Source organism: Semicossyphus pulcher, unplaced genomic scaffold (assembly GCF_022749685.1).
Source record: "Semicossyphus pulcher isolate SPU_LCO1_2020_fin unplaced genomic scaffold, fSemPul1.0.p SCAF_3, whole genome shotgun sequence".
In the NCBI taxonomy this organism is placed as follows: Eukaryota; Metazoa; Chordata; class Actinopteri; order Labriformes; family Labridae; genus Semicossyphus; species Semicossyphus pulcher.
Window position 1 is genome coordinate 3,325,643 of NW_027211704.1, and position 24,014 is coordinate 3,349,656.

At 42.1% G+C, this 24,014-nt stretch overlaps 2 protein-coding genes across 2 annotated transcripts; both read left to right on the top strand.

The window, feature by feature from the left end:
• Positions 1-1,152: 1,152 nt before the first annotated feature.
• On the top strand, positions 1,153-7,191 carry capza1a (capping actin protein of muscle Z-line subunit alpha 1a). Its single transcript, XM_069677982.1, has 10 exons — positions 1,153-1,219; positions 3,087-3,150; positions 3,244-3,295; positions 3,846-3,909; positions 4,005-4,211; positions 4,303-4,382; positions 4,524-4,602; positions 4,689-4,760; positions 4,967-5,029; positions 6,249-7,191. The coding sequence occupies exons 1-10, from the start codon at positions 1,184-1,186 to the stop codon at positions 6,387-6,389; spliced, it is 858 nt and encodes a 285-aa protein (XP_069534083.1). The 5' UTR covers positions 1,153-1,183; the 3' UTR covers positions 6,390-7,191.
• A 934-nt stretch (positions 7,192-8,125) lies between these two features.
• mov10a (Mov10 RNA helicase a) lies at positions 8,126-23,975 on the top strand. Its single transcript, XM_069678968.1, has 22 exons — positions 8,126-8,274; positions 8,361-8,466; positions 8,997-9,184; positions 11,114-11,355; positions 11,435-11,681; positions 13,354-13,494; positions 13,578-13,740; positions 13,908-14,059; positions 14,876-15,046; positions 15,553-15,700; positions 16,141-16,302; positions 16,799-16,902; positions 17,188-17,285; positions 18,827-18,925; positions 19,102-19,210; positions 19,321-19,438; positions 21,248-21,439; positions 21,521-21,592; positions 21,734-21,859; positions 21,937-22,025; positions 22,267-22,385; positions 23,457-23,975. Exons 1-22 carry the CDS (start codon positions 8,153-8,155, stop codon positions 23,519-23,521), a joined length of 3,033 nt encoding a protein of 1,010 aa, XP_069535069.1. The 5' UTR covers positions 8,126-8,152; the 3' UTR covers positions 23,522-23,975.
• The last annotated feature ends 39 nt before the right edge of the window (positions 23,976-24,014 follow it).

The following is a 24,014-nucleotide window of genomic DNA, read 5'->3' on the forward strand; positions in this document are numbered from 1 at the left end:
CAGCATATTGCCTCATATGTTGCTGTTGCTAAGTAACAAACCACAAAATCCATGCTTGACAGCTCAGCGTGAAATGTTGACAATCTGTTGACAACATGATTTACTGTGTGGGAAAACTGAGAAATCAACACTGTACATATATCTGATTTATTAAAAAATGGCACTCTGGAATATTCAGCCAGAAACTACTGCTTGATAAAATTGTACTTTCTGCTCTGCTAAGTTTGTTGGACAGCTTTGGTTGTGAGTCACTATGCAGATTTAGATTATTAATACAACAGATGATTAACTAATATATTATGCATAAGACACAGTAATCAAAAGTGTCCCCAAAAACATAATGTAAATGTGAAAAACACTTGCAGGTCCAGTAAATCCTGCTTCTGTGGCGATAGTTGATGTTGCGTTCATGTCATTTCGTTATTACGAATTTCTTCTTGTAAATAACGTTCATGTTTACATAGAAGCCATAATTACGACTACGAAAATTGCATATTAGGCTTCATATTGATATAACACATTTTTGTTATCGTAATAACAAATAAACACGTATAGCTACTACCAGCCAGACCTCGTCTTTTAAGATAATTAAACCTGAATTTAACCGACATCGTAGCTACTTCATTCTCAAAGCACAGCATGTTTAACCGTCACGCAACAAATACTATTCTACTATTCTACAGCTGCCTTGATTCATTGGTTACAATATTTTCAGATTCGTAAGTCGTAGAAATTGAAGACTTTCCCTTTTGCGTGATCCATCCCATAGGACTTGAACGCATTAGGGTTGCCAGGTTCGGATATAGTCAGTTTCAGTTGTTTGTTTGGTAAAGTAACATAATTGAAATAAATAAATAAATAAAAACTTTTAAACGATTAAACGTTTTTCTTTTAAAAAATATCTGGGAATTTATTCTTTATAAATATACATATAAATATAATTTAAAACTTTAGGACACGAACACATTATTTTTCGTTAGGAATTCGTACGATTGTTTAGTAGTGTAGTTTCTATCGCTTCATTTGATTAGTTGACTGTAGGTTTAAGATACGATGAACAGTGAAATCAACAAGACACCCATCACAGCACAGTTTGCCCTAAGGGTTTACGGTTTTTGCAGGGAGGAGTCAAACATACCTGGCAACCCTGACAGTCGCTTTGTTAACACTTCATTGAGCCAAGATGGCAGACTTCGATGAGATCAGCGATGAAGAAAAGGTATTAACATATAAATATATACCGCAATTATACCATATCACATGCATCGTGTGCCTTGGAAAGTAGCAGTGCTTTATGATTTCCATAATATGTAGCATGAATTGCTAACCGGGCCGTGTTAAGTGTCTGCTGCTACTGCTGCTGCTGGGGCTCGCGAAGCCAATGTTGTATTTGACAGCTCAGAGTTGTAGTATTTTCTTCCTGTGAACAAATAGACAGTTTTAGTTAGCTTACTTCAGTGAGTGAGCAGAGATTGATCAAACATTTCACATGTTTACGGTTGCGCTTAGTGTCTTACTTAGCATGACTGTGCGTTTAGAATAATTGATAAATGGAAGGAAGTCGAGCTACTTCCTGCATTTACAGTAACTAGGATAATGATCGGCAGCATAGTACCACCCACACCCAGTCTACTGAATTTTAATGTTTCCTTCATAAAATGTAATGTTAAAGTGAGTCACGACTGTTACTCGAGCTGAATGTAACTTCTATGGCTGTAACTATAGATTCAAAGAACAGATGCAGTCTTCCTGCTGTGATCATGGGGCTTGCAATGGCCTGTGTTGCTCCCCCTGCCTCATGCTGCTACATGTTGTAAAATAACTCTTTGCATTCCTAAAGCTGATGTGGCTAGGAGCTTGCCCCTCCCAGCATTACTCCAGATTTAATGTAGATATAAATAGGGCTGGGCAATATGGCCAAAGTCCTATATCACCATATAGGATTTTTCATGCCTTGATATTTATCATGACATACAGCATGTTTTCTGGTAATTTAACAAATATTTAGTCCATGTGAAATAACAACATGGTAAAGCCTATTTTTGGATAATCCTGTGTGAATTTAATACTTGTCAAATTAAAAGTAGTCTACGGTTCGACTCCGACGTGCAAGGATTAGAATGTTAGGTGCTGTCAAACTGATGTAAGAATAGCTGTAAAGCAGTTCGGCCGATGCTTTTGTGACATCACGACAGAGACAATATATGAAAAACACATACGACTGACATTTTCATATCGTTTCAACGATATATATTGTCACATTGCCCAGCCCTAGATGTAAACAATGCAGTGAAGGATTAAAACTGTTCATTTGATCTTTTACTACACGTCTACGTCTTATTGCGTCTTTATTGGATTCAAGTTGAAATTGCTGAACTCCACGGTGGAGCCTGAGCGGGGGAGTGCTTTCAAGGCTCTGAATGGAGTGACTATTCAGATCATAGTTAAACTGGGTTACTCATTGTTATGCCCCTCTGCTCTTTCAGCTGGACAGCCCATTTGTAGGTCACTGCCAGCTGCAGCCTGGAGGCTAAAAACCCTGTCTGCCTGACAGACGCCATCACTGGCACAGCCACACTTTAATGTGACAGTGACATTTTAGTTAAAGCTATAAAAGCCACAGAGAAGTGATGGTAACAGAAAAGATGAACCTCTTCTTTGTTGACAGAAAACTTTGTTTGCTCCCTTATTGTATTTAAAGTTTCCTCATGAGAGCACGAGTATCTGCCTCAACTTCTTCACTCTGAGGCTGTGACACCACATGGTTACACTTGCATACCGGCTGCTAAGAAAAGCCCCTGGGAAACATACCCAACCTGCCATCTAAGGAGTGGCCAAAATAGAGCTAATAAGCCTGCCGCCAAGAAAGTTAGCAGACTGCTCTCTGCTTCACTCTAGTGGCTATCTGAAGGGCTTTCACTTCTTTATATGTGGAAAGAGAGCAAACCAGTTAGATAAAAAAAATACATAATGTACAGTTTTTATTCTTCATCTACAAGGAAGACGGAAACCGAACCCATAAGAATATACGAAGTGATGATGTGACACCTACTTCTCTTTTTAAGGTTTATGTTATTCTTTTGTAGGTCCGAGTTGCAGCAAATTTTGTGCTGCACGCTCCTCCAGGAGAGTTCAACGAAGTCTTCAATGGTGAGTCGTATTTTATATTTACATCTTTGGGCCTTAAATGTCTATAGAACAATATGTTTATGCTTTTTTTCTTATGTTAATTCTTCTTTTCAGATGTGCGAATACTGCTCAACAATGATAATCTTCTCAGAGAGGGAGCCGCTCAGTAAGTTGAATTCTCGATATTATCGGCACGTTATTTGTAGAGATGTCATTTTTCTGCCGATACTTTCCGCCGATAAAACGACACTTTAGTTCTGCCTAAATGCTCGATGATAAAAAAGCTTGACGTAATGCTGCAACATTACCTCAGCGCGATGGTGTGCACACATTGCCCGCACCACGCCTCTTCCGTCAAGCGTGAAGAAGGGTGCCAGATGTCTGCGGTATGCCAGTTTTTCAAAGAAACTGACAGCGAGGTTGTGCTCAGGATCGGTCATGCGAGGAGAGGCCAAATCTCATTCATTCAACACTACAAATTTAAATCTCAAGAATCTGCCAGTGGGCCACGACAATACGAGTAGGCATAATATCAATTCCACTAAAGGGGAGACTTGACGTTCTCTGCAAAACGGTGGAAAAAAACACGTGCCTAATATATCGAAATCGGCAAAAAGGGTTGCAAAAATCCACTATCGTGCATCCCTATTTATTTATCACAAATGTATGTCTTGAATGTACATGTAACTTATAGTTGCGTCCTTTTTTTGACACAGTGCCTTTGCCCAGTACAACATGGATCAGTTCTGCCTTGCCAAAATTGAAGGATATGAAGATCAGGCAAGCTCTTACTTACAAAATTCTTCAGATCATTTGCTGTTCTCTTTAAAAGCATTTAATTCCAACATTAGTTTCTCTGTCTGATTCCCCTGTAGGTCCTGATAACGGAGCATGGAGACCTGGGTAACGGCCGCTTCTTTGATCCTCACAACAAAGTCTCCTTCAAGTTCGACCACCTGAGAAAGGAGGCCAGCGACACCCAGCCCCATGAGGGCGAGGCGTCCCTCAGGTCATGGAGAGACGCCTGCGATTCTGCACTGAGGGCCTACGTCAAGGAGCACTACCCGGGCGGAGTTTGCACCGTAAGATCGCTCCCTATGCCTGAAACCATAGCTGCCTTTTTCAGCATCGCACAAGTTCAATCCCTCGCTCATCCTGTTTTATCTGCTGCAGGTTTACGGGAAAACAATCGATGGACAGCAGACCATTATCGCTTGCATCGAGGGTCATCAGTTCGAGCCTAAAAACTTCTGGTAAGTTGATAGAGGATAATGACCTCAATTTAAACGCCCAAATCCAATTCACACAGACAATCATGCTGGTGCTGTGAAGAGGCAGTGATGTGTCATTATTGCATTAAGTGTGTGTGAGATCAGTTCGTTTTCTGTTTCCAGGAACGGTCGCTGCAGGTCTGAATGGAAGTTCAGTGTCTCGCAATCTACTGCGCAGCTGGTTGGAGTCATGAAGATACAGGTATGTTGAGTAACTGCAGGGTGTGTCTGAGCTTAGCTGTGAGGTTTTGTTTCATTGTTGTTATCCTTTTCTTTTGTTTATCACAGGTACATTATTATGAGGACGGGAATGTGCAGCTGGTCAGCCATAAAGATGTACAGGAAGCTCTGACTGTGTCCGTGAGTAGTTTCACTTGTTTATAGTTTTTCTTTTTCCAACTCCAGGCTTTTATTTTGGAGGCTGTTTAACTGTGATTTTCGTTTACTAAGATTGGGATTGTTAAATCATTAAGTAATTGAATGATCCTATTGGAGAATTTCATAGTTGATATGTGTTGATGTGTGGTAAATTAGTTTGTCTAACCCACAAATGTGTGTTTTGGCAGAGTGAGTCCCAGACTGCGAAGGAGTTTGTGAAAATTATTGAGGATGCAGAAAACGATTACCAGGTACGTTGGAATTAAGAATATCATAACTCCAAATATATTGATTAAAAGTTTTCACTGTGTTGCGATTCATACTTTTAATAGAAACCAGAATGCTGCTTTCTAAATACCAAAAATGTCCAAAAATGTAAAAAAAATTGATGTTCTGCTGAAATCCAACGGATACTTGAATTAGTGTCATCGTTAGAAACATTAATACATCAAAATGTAACTGATTTTCTAAATGTATAAATCATCTGTACATCTGAATATCACGCGGTCTGAGTTTGTATTGCTGCTACCTTTTGCCATGTCTCTGTGTAAAAGAGATTTTTGATCTGCATTGGACTACACAACGCCGGCGTAAAGCCGCCCCAGTGTGTGTTTTTAAATAGCGTTGAGGCGTTGAGGCGCGAGGTGTAAACAAACAGCGCGTGCTTCAAATACACACACACACAGCGCTGTTCCGCCTTGCCGGCTCTGCAGTTTAGACAGACGCTGTTTCACCTCTGTTACTACCCCTGATGCCAGCTCAGAGGCGCAACGACTTCGCCCCACCATTCCGCCTCTGTGCGTTCCACATAGAAGACAGAACGTAACAGAGGCGTAATAATCCTGCCTTGAACTGACAGTGTAAAAGAGGCTAAAGCCTGTTTGCTTCATCTGAGCGTCGAGTTTGTTTCTTTTTCTTTGGATTTTCACTTCTTGTTGAAGTTGTATCTGTAGTCATCCATCTTTTCTTTGTTTGTTCAGCCATAGTAGATTACTGTTTACTCGCAACACTTGCAGAGAGCGGAAAAGCAGCCGCTTAGCTCCGCCTACCCTCTCTGGCAGACCAACCCCTGCTGGCTGATGGAAAACGCGTCACACACTGGGCGCCGCTTGGGATTTTTTCCGCTAAAGTCGCCACAGACAGCCAGTCTGTAATACTGCAAATGCAAAGGCTTTCATCAGTGGACCATAGGCTCAGTCACCATTGTGTTACCTCATTCAGCGATAGATAGACTTAACAGACATTTATTCAAATGAAAATCTTCAAGATGATCACTTTAAGATGAAAACATTTAGTTGTGACGCACTAATATCATCAGTGTAATACAATACAGAATAAAGATATTTTTTCCCTCATTATTTTGTCACACATTCTGTTTTACTTCTGAAAAATGTATAGCACTGACAGACGACATCTCAGTGCTCAAAGTTAGAAAGCATCACTGACACATTTTGTCTTGTTGTTTTTCAGGTGGCCATCAGTGAGAACTATCAGACCATGTCGGACACCACGTTCAAAGCCTTACGCAGACAGCTCCCAGTGACCCGCACCAAGGTGGACTGGAACAAGATCCTCAGCTACAAGATCGGCAAAGAGATGCAGGGTTCTTAGAGGACAGAAGCAGTTGGGTTTATGACAAAACAAAAAGGAAAGACGCTGACGCTCGCGCAAACATGTGTGATGCAACATAAAGTACTGTATGAGACATTTGTTTGGGTTTCTTTTCCAGAGAGTGAGTGCTTCTGTCATGCATTAGGCCGGAGTGCGTTCATTTTGAGATGACATCGGGTGGTGTAACATTCGCTCATTTGCAAACATATGATTTTTTAACAAAAATGCCTTTTGTGACTGAAAGTCTGGGTCGTTTCCTGATATTCACGTTCTACAGTTTCTGAACCCTCAGTGCTTCTGATGGACACAAATCCTCCAAAACCCCCTCGACTTTCTCGTAGCAACTAACTTACCCTCTCTATATAACATAACTGATATTCTTTAAGAGCTTCCATTACCTCTATAATTTTTTATTAACAGAGGGCAAATACTGAATGCAATTTGATGTTAACTGACTGGAGTGAGACTTTACGTGGTGAAATTCAACAGTTTTCTTTAGTCTTAAGATTTATGCATCCCTCTGGACGCAGGGTTTTCACCAGCGGACATGCCAAAGCATAAATATATTTTTTCCTCTTCACTGAACATAATTGGTCTTCCCTCATGAAGTTCATTTCTTCTACCTCTCTCTGTTGTTGAGAGAAATTTCCAGCGGAAACCGCTCCACAATATATCCTCCCCTGAACTGATAAAGTATCGATGTCGTCCTGACAGCTGTTTGCCTTTAGCTTTTGCTATATTTTTTATACAAACTGTAAGTACATTTATTATTCATGAAATAAAAATATGATCTTCAAGCAAATGTGTTTTATGTATTTGATTCTTACATCATGTATGAAGTTATTTATTACTGGGCTTCAGAATATTCCCTCAGGGTTTTGAGAATTTGAGATGCACTGATTTTAACTGTAATACTCCTTTGCAAAGAGAAAATATCTATCAGATAATTTTTTTAAACTCACTTTGAGCTAAATCATGAATAAGAAAATTTATTGATTACTCATTTTTGAAAATAGTTAATCATATTCATCTATCATTTAGCACGAGGTTTTCAAGCTCATTAGTTATATATAATTTACATTTAGCTGTACTGAATTGTTAAATGTTGCAAGAAATTCTAAATACGTTATATATAAAAACATAACTATGTATAGAATATTAAAATGCATTCAAAAACGACTGAAACGTTGTCCCATTTAATATTTGACGTCACGCAGGGCTCTGTAGCTGCTCTGCTGGTGATTATGTAACACACTAGGGAGTTTCAACCATAACATGTCTGAGGAAGCTTGTGTAATAATCAAATAAGTGAAATTATAATTTCGGTTATGCTCTGTAAGAAATATTAATGTAATAGACTTCGCATTAAAGTCGTTCATTTTGACGACCTGTTTTGTTCTCTCGCTTAAGTGTTTTCGCTTTCCCGGAGAAAAACAATTGCAGTCGCTCCCTTATCCTGGAACCATTAGAGCGAGTTCAACGGCTGGGAGTTGCGCTAGCATGCACACAATATTAGATTTATATATCGTTTTGTCCCTATTTAAACCTTGAAAATGAATGAGAAATCCATGCCCAGGTATAAGTTTAACTTCCACATATTACGAATATGCGCAAAAGTCGCGCAAAAACGTAACGTGAAAATGTCCTCAGTGTCAGAGAGCATTTACACCAACAACATTTCAGGAAATTACTTGTTTGAACATTGAACTTCCTCATCTGACTGTCAGTCGACAGTGAGTAGCAGCGACCTGCAACTCGTCAACATGTCGTTTACAGACTGTCTTGAATCCGGACTGGACTTCATTGAATTTCTGGGAGACAGAAAATCCGACAGCAGGAGCAGGAAGGAACTTAGAGACATTTACAACTCTGAATTTAGGGGAAGGTAGGCTACAGAAATAAGCGTGTGACACATTCAGGTGTTAGACTGGGCTATGTTTAACAGCTCCTTGTCTGTGTTTATGTTCACAGAGAGGGAATAAAAGACCCCAAGTTTTACGGCGTCCTCCGTGCTCTTGTGAAATTCAACAAAGCCTCCATAAGACAGGGGAACGTCTTCTTTAATGTCAAACCTCAGGTAAGATGGGCTGTCATTTATTTATTTATTTTGAATCATGCCTTTTATTGTTTTCAGAATGTATACAACACCCTAAATCATGACAACTAAAGTAACATATAAAAACAATAATAGATAGCAAGACAGTGAATGGTGAAAAACAGAATATTCAAAATCAGGGAGAAAATAAATTAAATAAGTAGATTAATAACTCAAATAAAATGAAAATAAATAAACAAGTAAGACAGATTCACCCCTCAGATTTCCATTGCCTAGTGGTGTCCCCTTGATCCCGTCCCCCTGCTAATTCACCCTACAGGGTAGACATTGTGCAAACACTGTTTAAAGTGCGTTTAAAGCCCATGTACAAAACAGTAAACAAAACAAAGCACAGCAGTGGATAAATGACGCAAAGTAAAAGCTATTAAGAAGTCAATATTGTATTCTAATACACCAATCTAAAACACTGGACATGTAGGATGTTTTTCTGCTTATGCAGGAAAATACAACAAAATAAGGAAGAATTATGTTATTTTTAACCCCTATTGTAGGTTCGAGTGTACTGTGATCAATGGAGGAGGCCACGGGTCCCTCAGCCATCACAAAGTCCCAGCTCTGCCTCCAAGAAGACAGCTGAGTCATCTGCACCCTCCCCTGGCCCCTCGGCCCCCGTGAACCCTGTGCTGACCCCCAAGAAGAAGCTGGCACTGAAAATCCTTCATGAGTTAAGGGTGAACAGGTACGTTTCTTCTTTATAACGTGTCAACACATTTTTATACAATGAGATCAAAAATGTACTCGACCAAGAATATCGTGGGAAAATAACAAAACTGTGGATTTGAACAAACATGCAGTAATAGCGCCTGTTGGTCTGTGTGGAGGTGTTGAGCCTCACTGCATCAAGTAGAAGGGTGAAGGTCAAGGTTGATCATATTGTCACTTCACTAAACATTATTGCACAATGAAATGCGGTTGTATCCGCCTCCATGCTACCTTTAACGATACTTCTTTATTTGTTGATGACTGCTGACGGCAGGGTGAACAGCTGTTGCTGATTCTTCTTTCCGGGTTGGATATGTTTGACTTAGGCAACTCCTTAAGATGCTGAGTCCTGTAAAAACATGTCACCTGCTCCACCACAGCCTCGCTTATGTAGACAGTCTGCACCGTCTTTTCCCAAAAAATCAATGATAAGCTGTTTGGTTGAGCTGTAGGTTCTTGTCTGTGTACCAAATTGTTCATTTCTTCCCACATTAAGGCTTAATGATGTTTATAGTCCCACAGATTATTGGGAGTAAAAATTCTGAATTGTGGGGGGCTGAGCACTCAGCCCTGTGGGGCCTCTGCTGTTAATCACATGAGTGGAAAAGATGTAAATGCAAATCCAAACTGTCTGTGAACTGTTTGTGAGGAAGTACAATCTAAAATAAGATGACCTGATTTGGCTTTCCTTTGCCGGCTGTGTCACTTCTTCCAGAATGAATCATGTTGTTGTTTGGTTTATAAAAGTCTAAAACGCCCATCACAATTTCCTAAGGCCAAATGTTCAAATGTCCTGTTTTGTTTGAACAGGCTGAAGACACCTAGATAATCAACTTATTATCTTGTAAGACAAGAAATGACCGCAAATTCAGACATCTGAGGAGCTAAAAATGGCAATTTGTTTAAAACTGACTCAAACAATTAATTTTTCTGGTGATTGACTAAATGATTCATTTTCAAATCGTCGCGGCTCCAGTGTAGATAAAATGGATAAATGTTAATGATAAGTATCCACCATGGAGATAAATTAAACCTTATTAAAGCTCTCTGTATATCAGACCCTCATATATCATATGGAAGTAGCATTTCAGACTATCCACTGTCAGATGTGGCTGTCTCTGGCTTCTTTCATACCACTGATGACACAGCCTGTATACTCTTTAGAGATGCTGTCGGTCCAGGTGAGGTACTTTTTAACGTGCACTTCATGAAACTTCGGCCTCCTCAGTAGAGCCATTGTGGCATGTTGTGGCTATTTTGCGCGTCCACTCTGACTTTAAGTAATAGGACAAAACTCTCTTCATTATTGTCCCATTTTATTGATATTCAGAGCAGAGTTCAGGTAAACTTAACTGGAGGGCGGAACCTCTAGTGCTTCTCTTTACAACATCCTTATCTGCTTCCGCTCCCTTAAAATCGTTGTGATATTATGCTTCTCTCCTCCATGCCATCAACCTTGGCCCTTTCCAACAGTTAGCAAAACTGTGTTCCCATTCCAAGGACCTAGGGTGCAACAGTTTTACAAACATGTTGAAAGGATAAGACCACTGATCGTACGGGTTCCATAAAGCTCCAGGCTAAAATAACAAGTAACTGAGGCTAATTATTATTTTCCTAAATGGCTGCAAAATTCCAGCGAGAAAGTTTCCACAGCTCCACAGCTTAGTTTGGGAACTTCTCGGGTTTAAGCCAACCAGCAGAGGAGAGTCCATTAATGTGAAAGGCCAGTGTGAAGACTTAGTTTTAGTTTGTATTGTACAAGCTCACTCATTATAGACTTTCCTGGGACACTTAAGGATGCAGAGCTTTACTCGGTTAAATCATGATCCATCCGCGTTGCATTTGTTTTACACCCTCTTAAAGTTGTAAACTTCGCAGTTTAATCACACCTCTCTCTCTAACACAGAAAAGGTTTGACAGCTGACAAGGGGGGCATTGAGATCACTTCAGACCCTGAGCCTACGGGTGGAAAGGTTAAGTTCACAGTGGATCGTCTGAAGGAGTTGTTCATCATCAAGTTCGACATCCTGAACAAGGGACCGAACTGCGTCCACTTCACCTTCTACACCGCCCTGCACAAGATCCGCTGTTTCACTCTGGAGGACGAGAGGAGAGTGAACAGAGCATGTCCGCTCTTCCTTTGTCCCGGTGAGACAGCAAACACTCCTCTTTGATTTTAATCACACAGAAGAGTTTAATCTCACTTGTTCGGTTCTTGTTTTCACAGGAGAAAGCTATGAAGTCGTGGTCCGGTACACGCTGAACCACTATGGATATTTCCCCGCAACGATGTACTTTGAGTTCTGCCCGGATCCGCCAGGATCTTTGCCCTTCTGCATTGTGAGGGAGATGGAGGCCTTAGCCAGGACCCCGCTGGCTGTTGAGTTGGGACCCGTGGCTCCTTACAAGCCATTTCAAATAGTCACACACAAGCGTGTCGGCACTGTGATAGTGGAGGGAGTCCCCCCCGAGAGGTAAGGTGATAAATACTGATTGTAAACAGGTAAGACTGGTTATTAAAGGGGATTTTAAAAGTGCTTATTGTGTTTTTTTGTAGCTCCAGAGTTAAATGCTAATTTAACAGCACTTATATAGCGCCTTTCTAATCTTCCGACCACTCAAAGCGCTTTTACACTACATGTCACATTCACCCATTCACACTCACATTCACACACTGATGGCAAAGGCAAAGTGCCGATCTCCAATCAGATCTATGCCCATTCACACACACGGCTATGTCTTCGGAAGCAATCTGTGATTCAGTGTCTTGACACTTCGACATGTGACTGTAGCAGTCAGGGATCGAACCCCCTACCTTCCGATTGAGTGAGCGTGATCAATTCAGCGCGAGTCTGAAGACCACAAGTTCTTAAATGATAAGTTTAGATGGTGTTGAGAGGAAACAAGTGAGCAGACCAGGCTCACTGTACTTTAAGCTAGCAGCTCAGCTGCTTCTAGCATGATACACCAAAATGCCCAGCTGATCTGCAAGGGGCCATTGTGAGTTATGTAGGCACCAAGTTTTAAAGAGTAAGGTCCCGATCAGACAGAGCGTTTTACAGCTTGAAAAACGTGAGGCACACCGCACTGCCTTTTCTGTTGAAGCCTACAGTTAAAAAAAGAGCAGCTCGCTGCGCCTCTTTTTTTTACTGTTGACCACCAGATCATTAGCTGTCATTAACCTAACCGCTACATTGTAAACTGACAGAAGGCCCGCCTCTACATTTATCCGATTGGACAATGAGAAAAAACGGCTATGACGTCGGGCGCTTTTCTGCTTTGAGTTGAAGTTTTTTGAACTCGAGGTGCTCGGAGCGGAAGAACGTGAGGCGCTCAGCAATGCAAAAGCAGCGTACAGAAAGTATCCCTCTCATTGAAGACAGCTAAAACACATTCTGTCTGATCGGGCCCTAAGAAGTCTGATAAAAAAAAAAACGAGATTCATTATTTAATAACTGTTAATCTTGAGTTCCATATCTTAAGTATTTATCTTGTAAAATAGTGCGGCATCCCCAGACAAAGTAACATCTGCCAGTGTTCATTTTTGATTTCCAAGGGGCATCACAAAGGGCCCTGGGCGCTTCAACCAATCAGAGCAACAAAACGTGATGTAGCAGTAGGCAGCTAAGCTAGGTAGCTAGTTCCAATGTCTCTTCTCAGAGACATTCTCAGTTGATTAAGTACCTCAGTGAACTCCTTTAATTTCAGCATGCTGCTCATTCCTTAAATCGTCCCCTTTAATGCAAAATAGAAAATAAAGCAGGTCATTGTGGCCATGATGCCGACTGGAGGCTGAAAAGGCCCGAAAGCCATGTGTGATGTCACTTTGGCTCCATGAACTTATTACATGCAGTCTATGGTCTAGATAGGAAGGGGGGGGGGACACACCCATCCACCAGACTAAATAAACACAAGCTTGCAGATTGATCTGGTTCTCAGGCTAGTTGTACAGAGTGTAACAGATAAATGCAGCACACTGTCTTTGAATAGAGTGACCATGGATCTGTTCCCAGACAGCACGAAATAAACAGTTCTTATTATTGATTCAGGAGCCAGCTTGGTCATTTTCTGTACTTGTATTGAAATTGAGTTGTCAGTTGTTACAAATACAATCATGATGTGTTTGTGTTTTCTTCTGTGCTTTAGTTCTGGGGTCCAGCACCTGAAGATGGCAGTGAAATTAGGAGACTACAGGTACCCTTATTACCTGAAGGAGCTGGCTAAACAAAGGATGGAGGACTCGGAGTACCTCTCTCCAGCTGCCAGGCTGAGACTCCCATCAGTGAAGTGAGAGAACATGCCAACATCTGTTTAGTCTTTCTCAGCTGAGCTCCGTCATCATTACGTTTGTGTGTGTAACGTCTCTCCAGGGGTCTCCTCAAGTCCTCCCTTAAGATGAAGATATACTCGCCTCGATTCCGCCTCCTGCTGCACCTGGAGGAGATTCAGATGGAGGTGGACATCAGGAGGTATGACCTCCACAACCAGACCATGACTAAAGACCAAAGCAACAAAAAGCTGCTAACACTCAGAGTAAGGATTCCCCGCAGCACACATCTACGGTTTAACTAGCAGCAATGAAAAGTGCCTTCTGTTGCCTTTGCTTCTTTTGTGTTATATTACTTCTATGTTCTCAGTGATCTGTGTAGGGAAGAGACTAAAAATGCATCACAGAGAGAAACACTGATATTCTCCAACAGGTTCCGGGTGTTGCTGAAAATCGACCATCTGTGCTACGAGGAGATTGTCTGAAGGTTTCCAAATCTGAGGACACGGTCGAGCCGATCACTCTGTACTACGGATATGTTCACAGAGTAGAGCTGGACAGCGTGAAGCTGGGCTTCTCGAAAAGGTAAAGAGCTTGACTGAGGACACTTGAGATACTTATCAATAGTAAGTGTACTGCATACAGTGGATGCCGGTCAGCACGACCTCTGTGGTTAGAAACTGGTGCCTGCACGGAAGCTAGGCTACATGCCTTTAATTTATCCACTTATAAGGACGTCTCACCTGAAAATCAATAGTGGTTTCAATTGCACGCCATCTTTGAATGTTTCACCGGGTTTCACTTTTCAGTAAGAGCGCCTCTTTATTTGGCACTACTTTGTGTGGACCTCAACACATACGTGTTACTACGCCTGAATACGGTGTCGGATCAGCTGTTTGTGTCAGCGGTTTGTAGAGACAACAAACAAACAAAATACATTATTATGGAAACGACAAAGTGCCGCTCACGGTGGGGACCAGAGGACATTGTTTTCCTTCATGTCCTGAAGTTTTTTATACTGTTGAGTGATAATGGTGTTAGATAGCGCTCTGCTAAACATCAACACTGTGACAGTTATACGTCTGCACGAGGATTTTACAAAACCAACGCCGAATGATTCAGCTGGACTCTTGCTAAAGAGCAGTAGTGTAGCTACTGCCAAATAAATGAATGAAACAACTCACCAAACAACCGCAGAAGTTCTCCTCTGTCTCTCTGTCGGCCAGTCTCATCTGTAAAAGTACCTCCTCTGTGTTCTCTGGTTCATCATCCTTTATTCGTCCTTTAGTCTCTCCACCGTGAAGAGCAAGCAAGAGTCCAACCGAACTATCCCTTTAAAAACCTTGTAAATGACTCGAAAAAAGAACCCAACACCCACCTTCCTCCCCTTTTTTGTTTCAGGTTGCTTCAGAACTTTATCACCAATATGAAGTTTCAAGTGGAGTTTACAATCAACCGGTTCCCCTTGAAGCTGCAGCATCGTGCGGTGGACTTGGCAGTGAAACATGAACTCGAGGAGGTGCTGTTCCCGTCCGGTGCTGAAGCAGCTGATCTCTCCATGCCTAAACTCAGGTCTGGTGCCTGCACACATAAAGAACATCCATAGGTGAAAAAAAGTATTAAAAGTGCGCCTTACACACTGAATTTTACGTATCATCTGCTAATGCACAAACCAAACCACCTCAAAGCCCTGTCTCATGCACGTGTAGCACAAACAGAAGCTTAAACTGTCTGCCATATGAACTCCAAATGATGAGTGCGTGCGCTCAGCAGCCTTGGCCTCAGTTCTCTCTGGGCACTCATCCACCGTATTGTACTAACAGGAAGAGGGGCTGTTCTTTGGTTTGATGCCACACATTTGCCTCAGGTGAATACGGTAAAACATGGGGGATTATGTTGGCTGAGGACTTGCATGAGAAGCCTTGTTACTTCGAACACATGCCAGAGAAAGTTCACTATAATCTGCTCAGAAACAACATCATACACATACAAATGAGGCTTTCATCGTCTGCTTTATTCAGCTGATCAGTCTTACATTCCACTGTGAGCCTGAGTTTAAAAATGCATTCCTTTAATAGGATGTTTAACCGTCAGCTGGAAAACAACCCGCAACAACATGCAGCCATCCAGCGCATCGTAGCAGGATCCTCAAAGCCTGCTCCTCACCTTGTGTTTGGGCCTCCTGGAACCGGAAAGACAATCACTCTGGTCGAAGCTATAAATCAGGTACTAAGTGTTCATAACGTCATGTTTTTAGTCTGCATACACACCCTCAATCAGCCTCTAACTCTATGCCCTGGAGTCCTTCACAAACTGGAGCTGCAACGATTTGATGTTTAATCAATGAGACAATTGGCAGGAAATTATTAGGTTATCTTTTTAAGTTTTAAAGATATTTTTTTGGGCCTTTTATGCCTTTATTGGTAGTGAGGACAGTGGATAGTGTTGGAAACAGGGGAAGAGAGAATGGGTGATGGCATGTGGCAAAGGGCCGAGGGTGGGAGTCGAACTCGGAGCCGCCACATCGAGGACTATAGCCTATGTACATGGGCCGCCGATTTAGCCGCTGAGCTAAACCCATCGTTTTAACTTTTTAATTCCAAAACATCTTTGTTTCATCATTTAAACGTTCTAGTTTGTCATTTCTACTTTGCTTAAATTCACAGGTCAGCAGGGCAGACCCTTCAGCCCACATCCTCGCCAGCGCTCCTTCAAACAGTGCCTCTGACCTCCTCTGTGAGAGACTGATGGTACACATGGATCCTCACCAGGTTTACCGTCTGTACGCCAGCAGCCGAGACTCCAGAAGTGTCCCCAAGAACCTGCTGGTGAGTGTCAGCTGACAGTTTCACATCCACTGGATGCTCTGGTTGCCTGCCATAAACAAGTCTTTTGGTGGTCAGCAAAAGCGACGAGAGCTTTTGATATCCTGAGACTAAGTTCACTTACAGCTACAAATGTGTGACCAGATAAAAGAACTTATTGTATTGTTAGTTTCAAAGTAAAATCTGATATTTAAACATGTTTATATGTTAGAGTAACTCAAGCGAGTACTTCTGCCTTAAACCTACTACTTGGATCTGAACAATTTATGATGTCGATTCAGATGTTGTTTATCGGAGCAAAATAAAGTTTCCCGTTTACTAAAAGTCATTGGGAGCAAATGTGTGCATAATAAATACGTAACTGTGATATAAGAGACTAAGATGGACAGATATCGCACATGCAGACCCTCTAAGTTATGTTGGATGGAAGGAAAATCAGAGCGACATATGTAGATGACTTCATTTATCATATCTGTCGCTTATCTTTTGGCTCCTCCAGAAATACTCTAACTGGGACCAGGGACAAGAAGCTTTTGTGTTTCCTGCTAAAAATATTCTGATGAAATACAAAGTCGTCGTCACAACGATGGTCACAGCTGGCAGGTAAGTTTATTTTATTTTTATTTGACTGTTTATTTGTATAGGGACAAGTATGAAGCAAGTAAACCGATGCGACACACGGCGGCATTTATAGCCTTGGCTAAATTACAATGCCCAACAAATACACAAGAGACACTACAAAACAGACTCAACAACAGATATAAGTTGCTCGTTATGATGTAATTATTCAGAATTGGGAATTTTTGATTATTTTCATCTTTCTTCAGTGTTACACAGAATGAGCCCGGCTGTACTGTCATGCAAAGCCTCCTGTGTTTATGATTTCAGACTGGTGTCCGGAGGAATCCCAGTTGGCCATTTTACTCACATCTTTTTGGATGAAGCAGGTCAGGCAGTGGAGCCGGAGTGCATCATTGCTGTTGCAGGTACGATACGATACGATACACTTTATTGTCCCCTTGAGGAAATTTGTCTTGGACTCCAATGCCGCGCACACCTCGCTCCCATTACAGGAGGATCAATAAATTAAAAACAATTGATATCAACACAATCCACATGTAAACAAGAGCACATGCCCGTGAAAAGACTGAAATAGGAGAAAAAGATCAAGAATATCGGGATAAAAATACAGGACCGCCATGATGCTATTGCACAATCCACAATCCATGTGACCTCGGGAAGCATGGTAAATGTTGAGTATCTCATTACTACATTAAGGTGGGGAATTCACTAAAGGATTGAGTGGCTTTTGCGCCCGCAAAACCTGTGCAAGTGACACAAACAGACTCCGCCTCATTCTCCAAGCACACGCAGTGGGTTGCAAAGTGTTGCTGCAGAGCAAAGAGTCATTGTGAGTAAATGAGTCATTGTGCAAAAAAATGCATTTGTCTCTAAAAACATCTGTTAATAATATCTACATATCTAATCAGTCCGGGGCTGTGTGAGGCTCAACCCCGGCACACAGACACGGGCAGACGGTCTAGAGCTGCTACACATGACAGGGATTATTATATGGACGAGCTGCTGCTGCACACTTATTTAAAAAATAGCTAAACAAGCAAACACCTGTCGAGTCTGGACTTTACAATAAACTGTTAAAAGAGCTGCCCCCTCCTCTCCCTGCTCATCCCCGATCTGTGCATGGAGCTGAGATCCGTCAGTGTGTAAACAGTTTCTCTCTCCACACAAAACAAGAGCGAACTGCACGGATCTGCAAAAATGTATGGCCGTATTTGCGCTTGAGTATCATTACTGCAGTCTGCTTTGTGAATCGGACCTTGAATTTATGGTGCTATCGTGTGTGCCAGCGGCCACAATTCATTCTTAGTGAATTCCCTCTGAAGTGTTTTGTTTTGGTAAAACGGTGATGAAAGAACCTGCAAAGTTGCAAAATCCTGATCACTTTTTTGACAAGTGAAAAACAGGTTTATTTTAAAGATGCATACAAACGATTAGAGCACAAAGAATGTGCATCAATATTAGAAACGTCCGAGGTGCAGACTCGATCCTTTGACAGATGAGCAGAGGATCAATTCTGCCCATCTGTCTTTTATCACAATCTGATGTATACAAATTATACTGGCTAAAAAATTTACTTAAACACTTTCACACAAGAAAATAATATACTTATAAGGTCTATGGTGGGGTTGAGAAGTTGTTGAGTCTATGTCCGCGGGCTGTAAAACACTGAACAGATCTCTCTCTGGTCATTGAACAGAAACTAATCCAAAGGAGGAATGTGAGAAAGATTTTTTTAGATATTTCAGTTTCTGCACACCTGGCTGATGGCTGCAGAAAGTGTGTGCATGACTTCTTCCACACTCTGTACGCCAGACAGCCTGTCTTTACTCACTGTTTATGTTGAGGTGCTCTTAAAACTAAAATGTGTAATTTTGTTAGAGCTGCACCAGGGCTGAAACCAGTGACTCTTCTTACTAATCTTTGGTGTGTTTACTTTGTGTCACAGGTCTGCTCACCGCAGATAAGGGTCAGCTGGTGCTGGCAGGAGATCCCAAGCAGCTGGGGCCGATAATTCGATCACCTCTCGCTGTGCAGCACGGGCTCGGTGAGACATTATATTATATGTTGATGTATCTGTTGCACACTGTGATAGCAGTTATTGCAGCGTGTGCCAAAACGTGTTGGATAAAAAGCTCATATTGTGACTGTTGCTTCAGCTGTTTGTCTCCACCGCATGATTCAAGGATATAATTATGACGCTGTGACGATGATGTTCTTCAGGGCTGTCTCTGCTTGAGAGGCTGATGAGGGACAACACGCTGTATCAGAAAAGTACAGACTCCGGACACTTTGACACCCGCTTTGTCACCAAACTGCTGCGTAACTACAGGTGTGTCCTTCACTTCTCGCCTCCCTTTTTGCTTTTTATTGTCACATGTTTAGAACGCTGCAAATCTGAGGAAATGTTTCTGAAGCTCTTCTTGTGCTTTGCTCACTCAGGTCTCATGCTGCCATCCTGAAGATCCCCAATGAGCTGTTCTATGAGAATGAACTGCAGGTGTTTGCCGACCAGTGGGAGCGTGAGGCCTACAGCAACTGGGAACACCTTCCCAAAAAGGTTTTTGAGTTCTCAAGACTTGCGCATATACCCATACAGTTTATTTTTATGGCCCTTAGATGCCCCAGAGACAAAAGATGCTAACGAGTTGAATTATAGGAACTATAGAATCCACGGTTATTAGAAGCAACCTGTAGCAAGAACTTTTAAAGGCTTATTATGAAAATTAGCCACTAGAGCTCTTAATGTAAACTATAACGAAAATGGGAGTTTTATGAGGCTGTGAAGCAGAGTGGGATCATGGGAGTAGTTCAGTCAGGAGAGACAAGTATAAGAAGTAAAGACGATTTATTTTACAGTGATGATGTGGTAATGAATCATGGTCGGAAGTCTTTGGCGCTTAGACTCTACGGGGAGATGAGGCGATCGAAGGGTGTCGGCCCGGAGCAGTAGTAACATACTGTTTATTCCCCGATGGAGTCCGGACACTGGGGGTGGAGGCGTTGGCTGATGAGATGATGAAGCTGATGATGAAGGCCGGGCGGTGATGGGGAGGTGGACGGTCATAAGGACAGCATGAATGAACTAGAGCAGCAACAATATGATTGGCTAACAATGAGTGCGTGTTGCACTGCTATTGGACAGATGTGACCAGGTGATGAGAACAGCTGATGAGTGCAGAGTGAGCATGCGTGAGGGGAGTGTGAGCAGAACGTTAGAGATATGAACAACAGAACCAGCATGCACAATATCTTCTCACTGACTGAACTCCCGCTAAAGCTTCATTTGTCTTTATTGTTAAACAATCATCTTCCAGACACAGTATTACAAACATTATGTTGAGTCAAGCTTACTCATGTTATGTCAGTTTATTTTAATGAAATAGCTGCAAGTAATGGCAGGTAAAACAGTTTGCTGACTCTCTGGCTCATCTGGTGTTTCACATGACAAATCAGGGACAACATCAGCATCATCTCCATGGCTGGGCCTGTCTGCTTTTAAGCTGCAGTGTACCAAGGACAGGCTGAACAACACGTGTTCAGATCGGCAGGTTTGAGACGTCACAAACCTACGGAGCCAATCCCGTTAATGGACGGGGCGACGCTATGCATATCATTATGTGTAACCTATGGCGACCACTGGCGATGCGTGAGCCAGCTGTAACAATCATCGTAATATTTGCAAACGTTAATACTACTGATTACTACATTTCAAGCTAGCTAAGTTGCCACTAAACGATGGCAGAGACGTGTTTTGTTTTCACGATGGAGGGGGCGGTTGGAAATGTGCAAAGTGGGTGGGGCCTTTGCAGATTCAGGAATTTTTAATGAGGGAGGAGGAGGAGATGTTTTGGGAGACAGACACCATTTATTATTTCAAGCATTTTATATGTCTTGGAGCTGCTCTTTAAACTTTTAAGGCAGGATATAATGATTAAACTTTTTTATCTCTTTTTTTGCACGGCTGTCTCTGGAATGTCCCTCAACTTAATGGAATTGCAGTACTACATTACTAAGTGTCCCTTTAATCACAATTAGTGTCATAGGGAATCAATACCATTATGATATAAATGGATTAAACCCAGCTTTAGACTGTCACAGAAAGGAGGTAAAATCATTACGACAAATTAGATTTTATAATGGGGGGAAAAATCTCATCAGGAAACAAAGTGGGGCAAAAATTAAATTAGTAGAAAGAATTAAAACTCTCATTAGGATGAAAATGGTGGAGAAGTTCTTTGTTAGGACAGAAAAGCCAACAGAAAGAAGAGATTGAACAGCATAACAAGGACGACGTAACAAACAAAGAATCACTGAATAGTCTGTAAAGCATGGTGAAAACATAAAACTGTCTCTCACATGACGACAGGGTTTCCCAGTGATCTTCCACGGGGTGATGGGGAAAGACGAAAGAGAGGCCAACAGTCCGTCTTTCTTCAACGTGTCTGAGATCGAAGTTCTGATCGACTACCTCACCAAGCTGATGGACACGCAAGGAAAAAAGGGCCTCCCTAAACTGTCCGCAAAGGACATCGGCATCATCGCCCCCTACAGGAAGCAAGTGAGTCTGCATGATGGTCTGAGAGATGTGAGGAAACAGGTTGCCCTCGTCATCGCTAACACGCTTTTACTCTTCTGACAGGTGGAGAAAATCCGGAAGGCCCTGAAGTCGGTCTCAGCTCTGAGACGGTGGAGCGATCTCACAGAGCTCAAGGTGCTGTAAACACATCACTGAGCATCAGATGAGGCTCATTTTAAAGACTCTTCTTTCAGCTGCTTTCAGAGAGAACCACATGTCGAAGGTTATGTTATTTAAAATGTGTGTTTATTCAGTATTTTCTCCTCATGGTATCAGGTGGGATCAGTGGAGGAGTTCCAGGGACAAGAGAGGAAGATCATCATGGTCTCTACCGTCCGCAGCAGCATCAACTACGTCAAGATGGACAAAGACTTCAACATCGGATTCCTGTCGAATGAAAAGGTCTGTTATGTTCCTGTTATATTCTTTTATCTGTGCCTTCTAGTTTCTATTTTTTCTCTAACTTTTGTTTTTTCCAGAGATTCAACGTGGCCATGACCAGAGCAAAGTCCCTGCTGATAGTGGTGGGAAACCCTGTTATCCTCAACAAGGACCCCACCTGGGAGAAGTAAGGACATGTTTTAGCTGTGGGAGACAAAAAGAGTTTTCTCAGCAGCAGAAACTGAGTTTAAGATCCTTGTATGATCAAAAACCCCACGATCTATTAAGTAGCTGTTTATTTTGGAGCTTATCGCACAATTTTGGAATGAAGTTCACCCAGTTGTCATGCAGGTTTAGTTGTCCATATCTACTTTTTTACGAGCACTTCACTTCCTGGTTTACTCAATGTTTTGGTTTCTCTTCTGCAGGTTCATCAGCTACTGTGTGCAGGAGAAGGGTTACACTGGATTTGACTTCAAAGATGCAGAAGGAGAAGACGACATTGTGTTAAGACTGGCGACGCTAAAAATCAACGTGGAGTCTGAAAGTGAGTGCTGCTCAAACCTCCGCGAAACAAACCAGCAGGATTATAACCAGCAGCATCTGAAATAGCACTCACACTTAGCTTTATCCTGGCTAATAACATTTTCACTAGTGATGTGAGAGTCATGAGTTAATCTTTTTTACTGACTTGGGAGTCATGCGTCCTCATCTTCACTGATACCCCTTTGCCACTGAAATTAGCGTGTTCTTTTCCCGCTGCCAGTGAAGTATCTTTCTGTCGGTCTCTTTTCTGCTGCGTCACCGTCTGACGTCACAAACGCGCCGGAGACAGGGTTAGTAACCAGTGAAGATGTTACTGTGGTTAGGTCTTTATTGTATCTATTACTCATTCAGTCTGTTTATCAAACTCAGCGCTGACAGATTTGGAACGATGTTCAAGCGCTGCTCGAATGGAGACGGGTGGGATTTGTTGCTGAGATGACGAGGAGTAAGAAGTTACCGACGGAGCATAGCAACACGCCAGAAAGGGGGCGGAGATTAGCGTGTCGACACAGGTTTTGTGTTCCCATTAATGCTGATCGGAGCCAAGGCGATAATTACCCGGGTCTACTGCAGAGTCATTTGACCTCCCGGGTCTGAATGGCGGGTGTTGTGACCAGTGGGAAAGATGCTTAACTCACCCCTCCTACCCGCTACTAGCCACTTCTAACTGAATTTGAGGCGAGACCACCGTATAAGCCTCGCCCTGTGAGAAAAACAACCACAGTGCGGCGCCTGGAGCTCGCTCCCTGCCCTGAGCTGAAGGTCTGACTCGAGTTACACGACTCAGTCACTCCCTCAGTACCCGCTCTCTTAACACGGCAGGGTGCAAAAAGCACTTTTGTTGCACACAATCATGGGAAAACAAGTGTCACAAACCCTGCGAAGTGACTCGCTTTACTATCAGAAATGAATCAATTAGGTGTAAAAACAATCAGAAGGTCTGGAAGCTGCACGATTAAATCTAATCTCCATTAATTTTAGTGACTCTCGTTAGTGAGTGACTCATACAGAGTCGAGTTAGATATCTTCTGTTGAAGAGAAACTTATGTGTGTCTTTGTGTGTTTGTCGTAGATCCTGAGTCAGAGGAGAGTCCCCTCCAGCAGCATGTGGACCCCGAGTGGAAGAATGAGCATTAACATCTCCATTAATCCGCCTACGCAAAGCAAAGAATCGTTTTCAGTGACTTCCTCAACCGTCTCTTTTCCTCCTCTCTATTATCTCTCAACACAACACTGGCATCTCTGCTTTAAGAAGAAATCTTGAACTTCTCTCAGAGTAGTTTGCATATTTTAGTGCAAAGAAACAGCTCTGTTTTTGATGATAACACCAAAATGAACCAACAACTATTTTGCTGTGGAATCTTTTACTTTGACTTTGAGCTGCAGCCAGTCGGATCAGCAGGAACGTTGCTGCACACAAGCTGTTTATTTTCTGGGTGAGAAAAAAGTAGTATTACCATATATATCTCAGGAACTGATCACCGTTTGTCTTACTGCTGTTTGCACTTAACAAGCCTCTCTCTTATTAAATCATATACTCCTTTCAGACTGCAGTTGAAGCCTGACAAAATAAAGTCTTTGATTTTTTAAACATATTGTCATGTCCTAACGTTCCCTGTGATTCATCTTC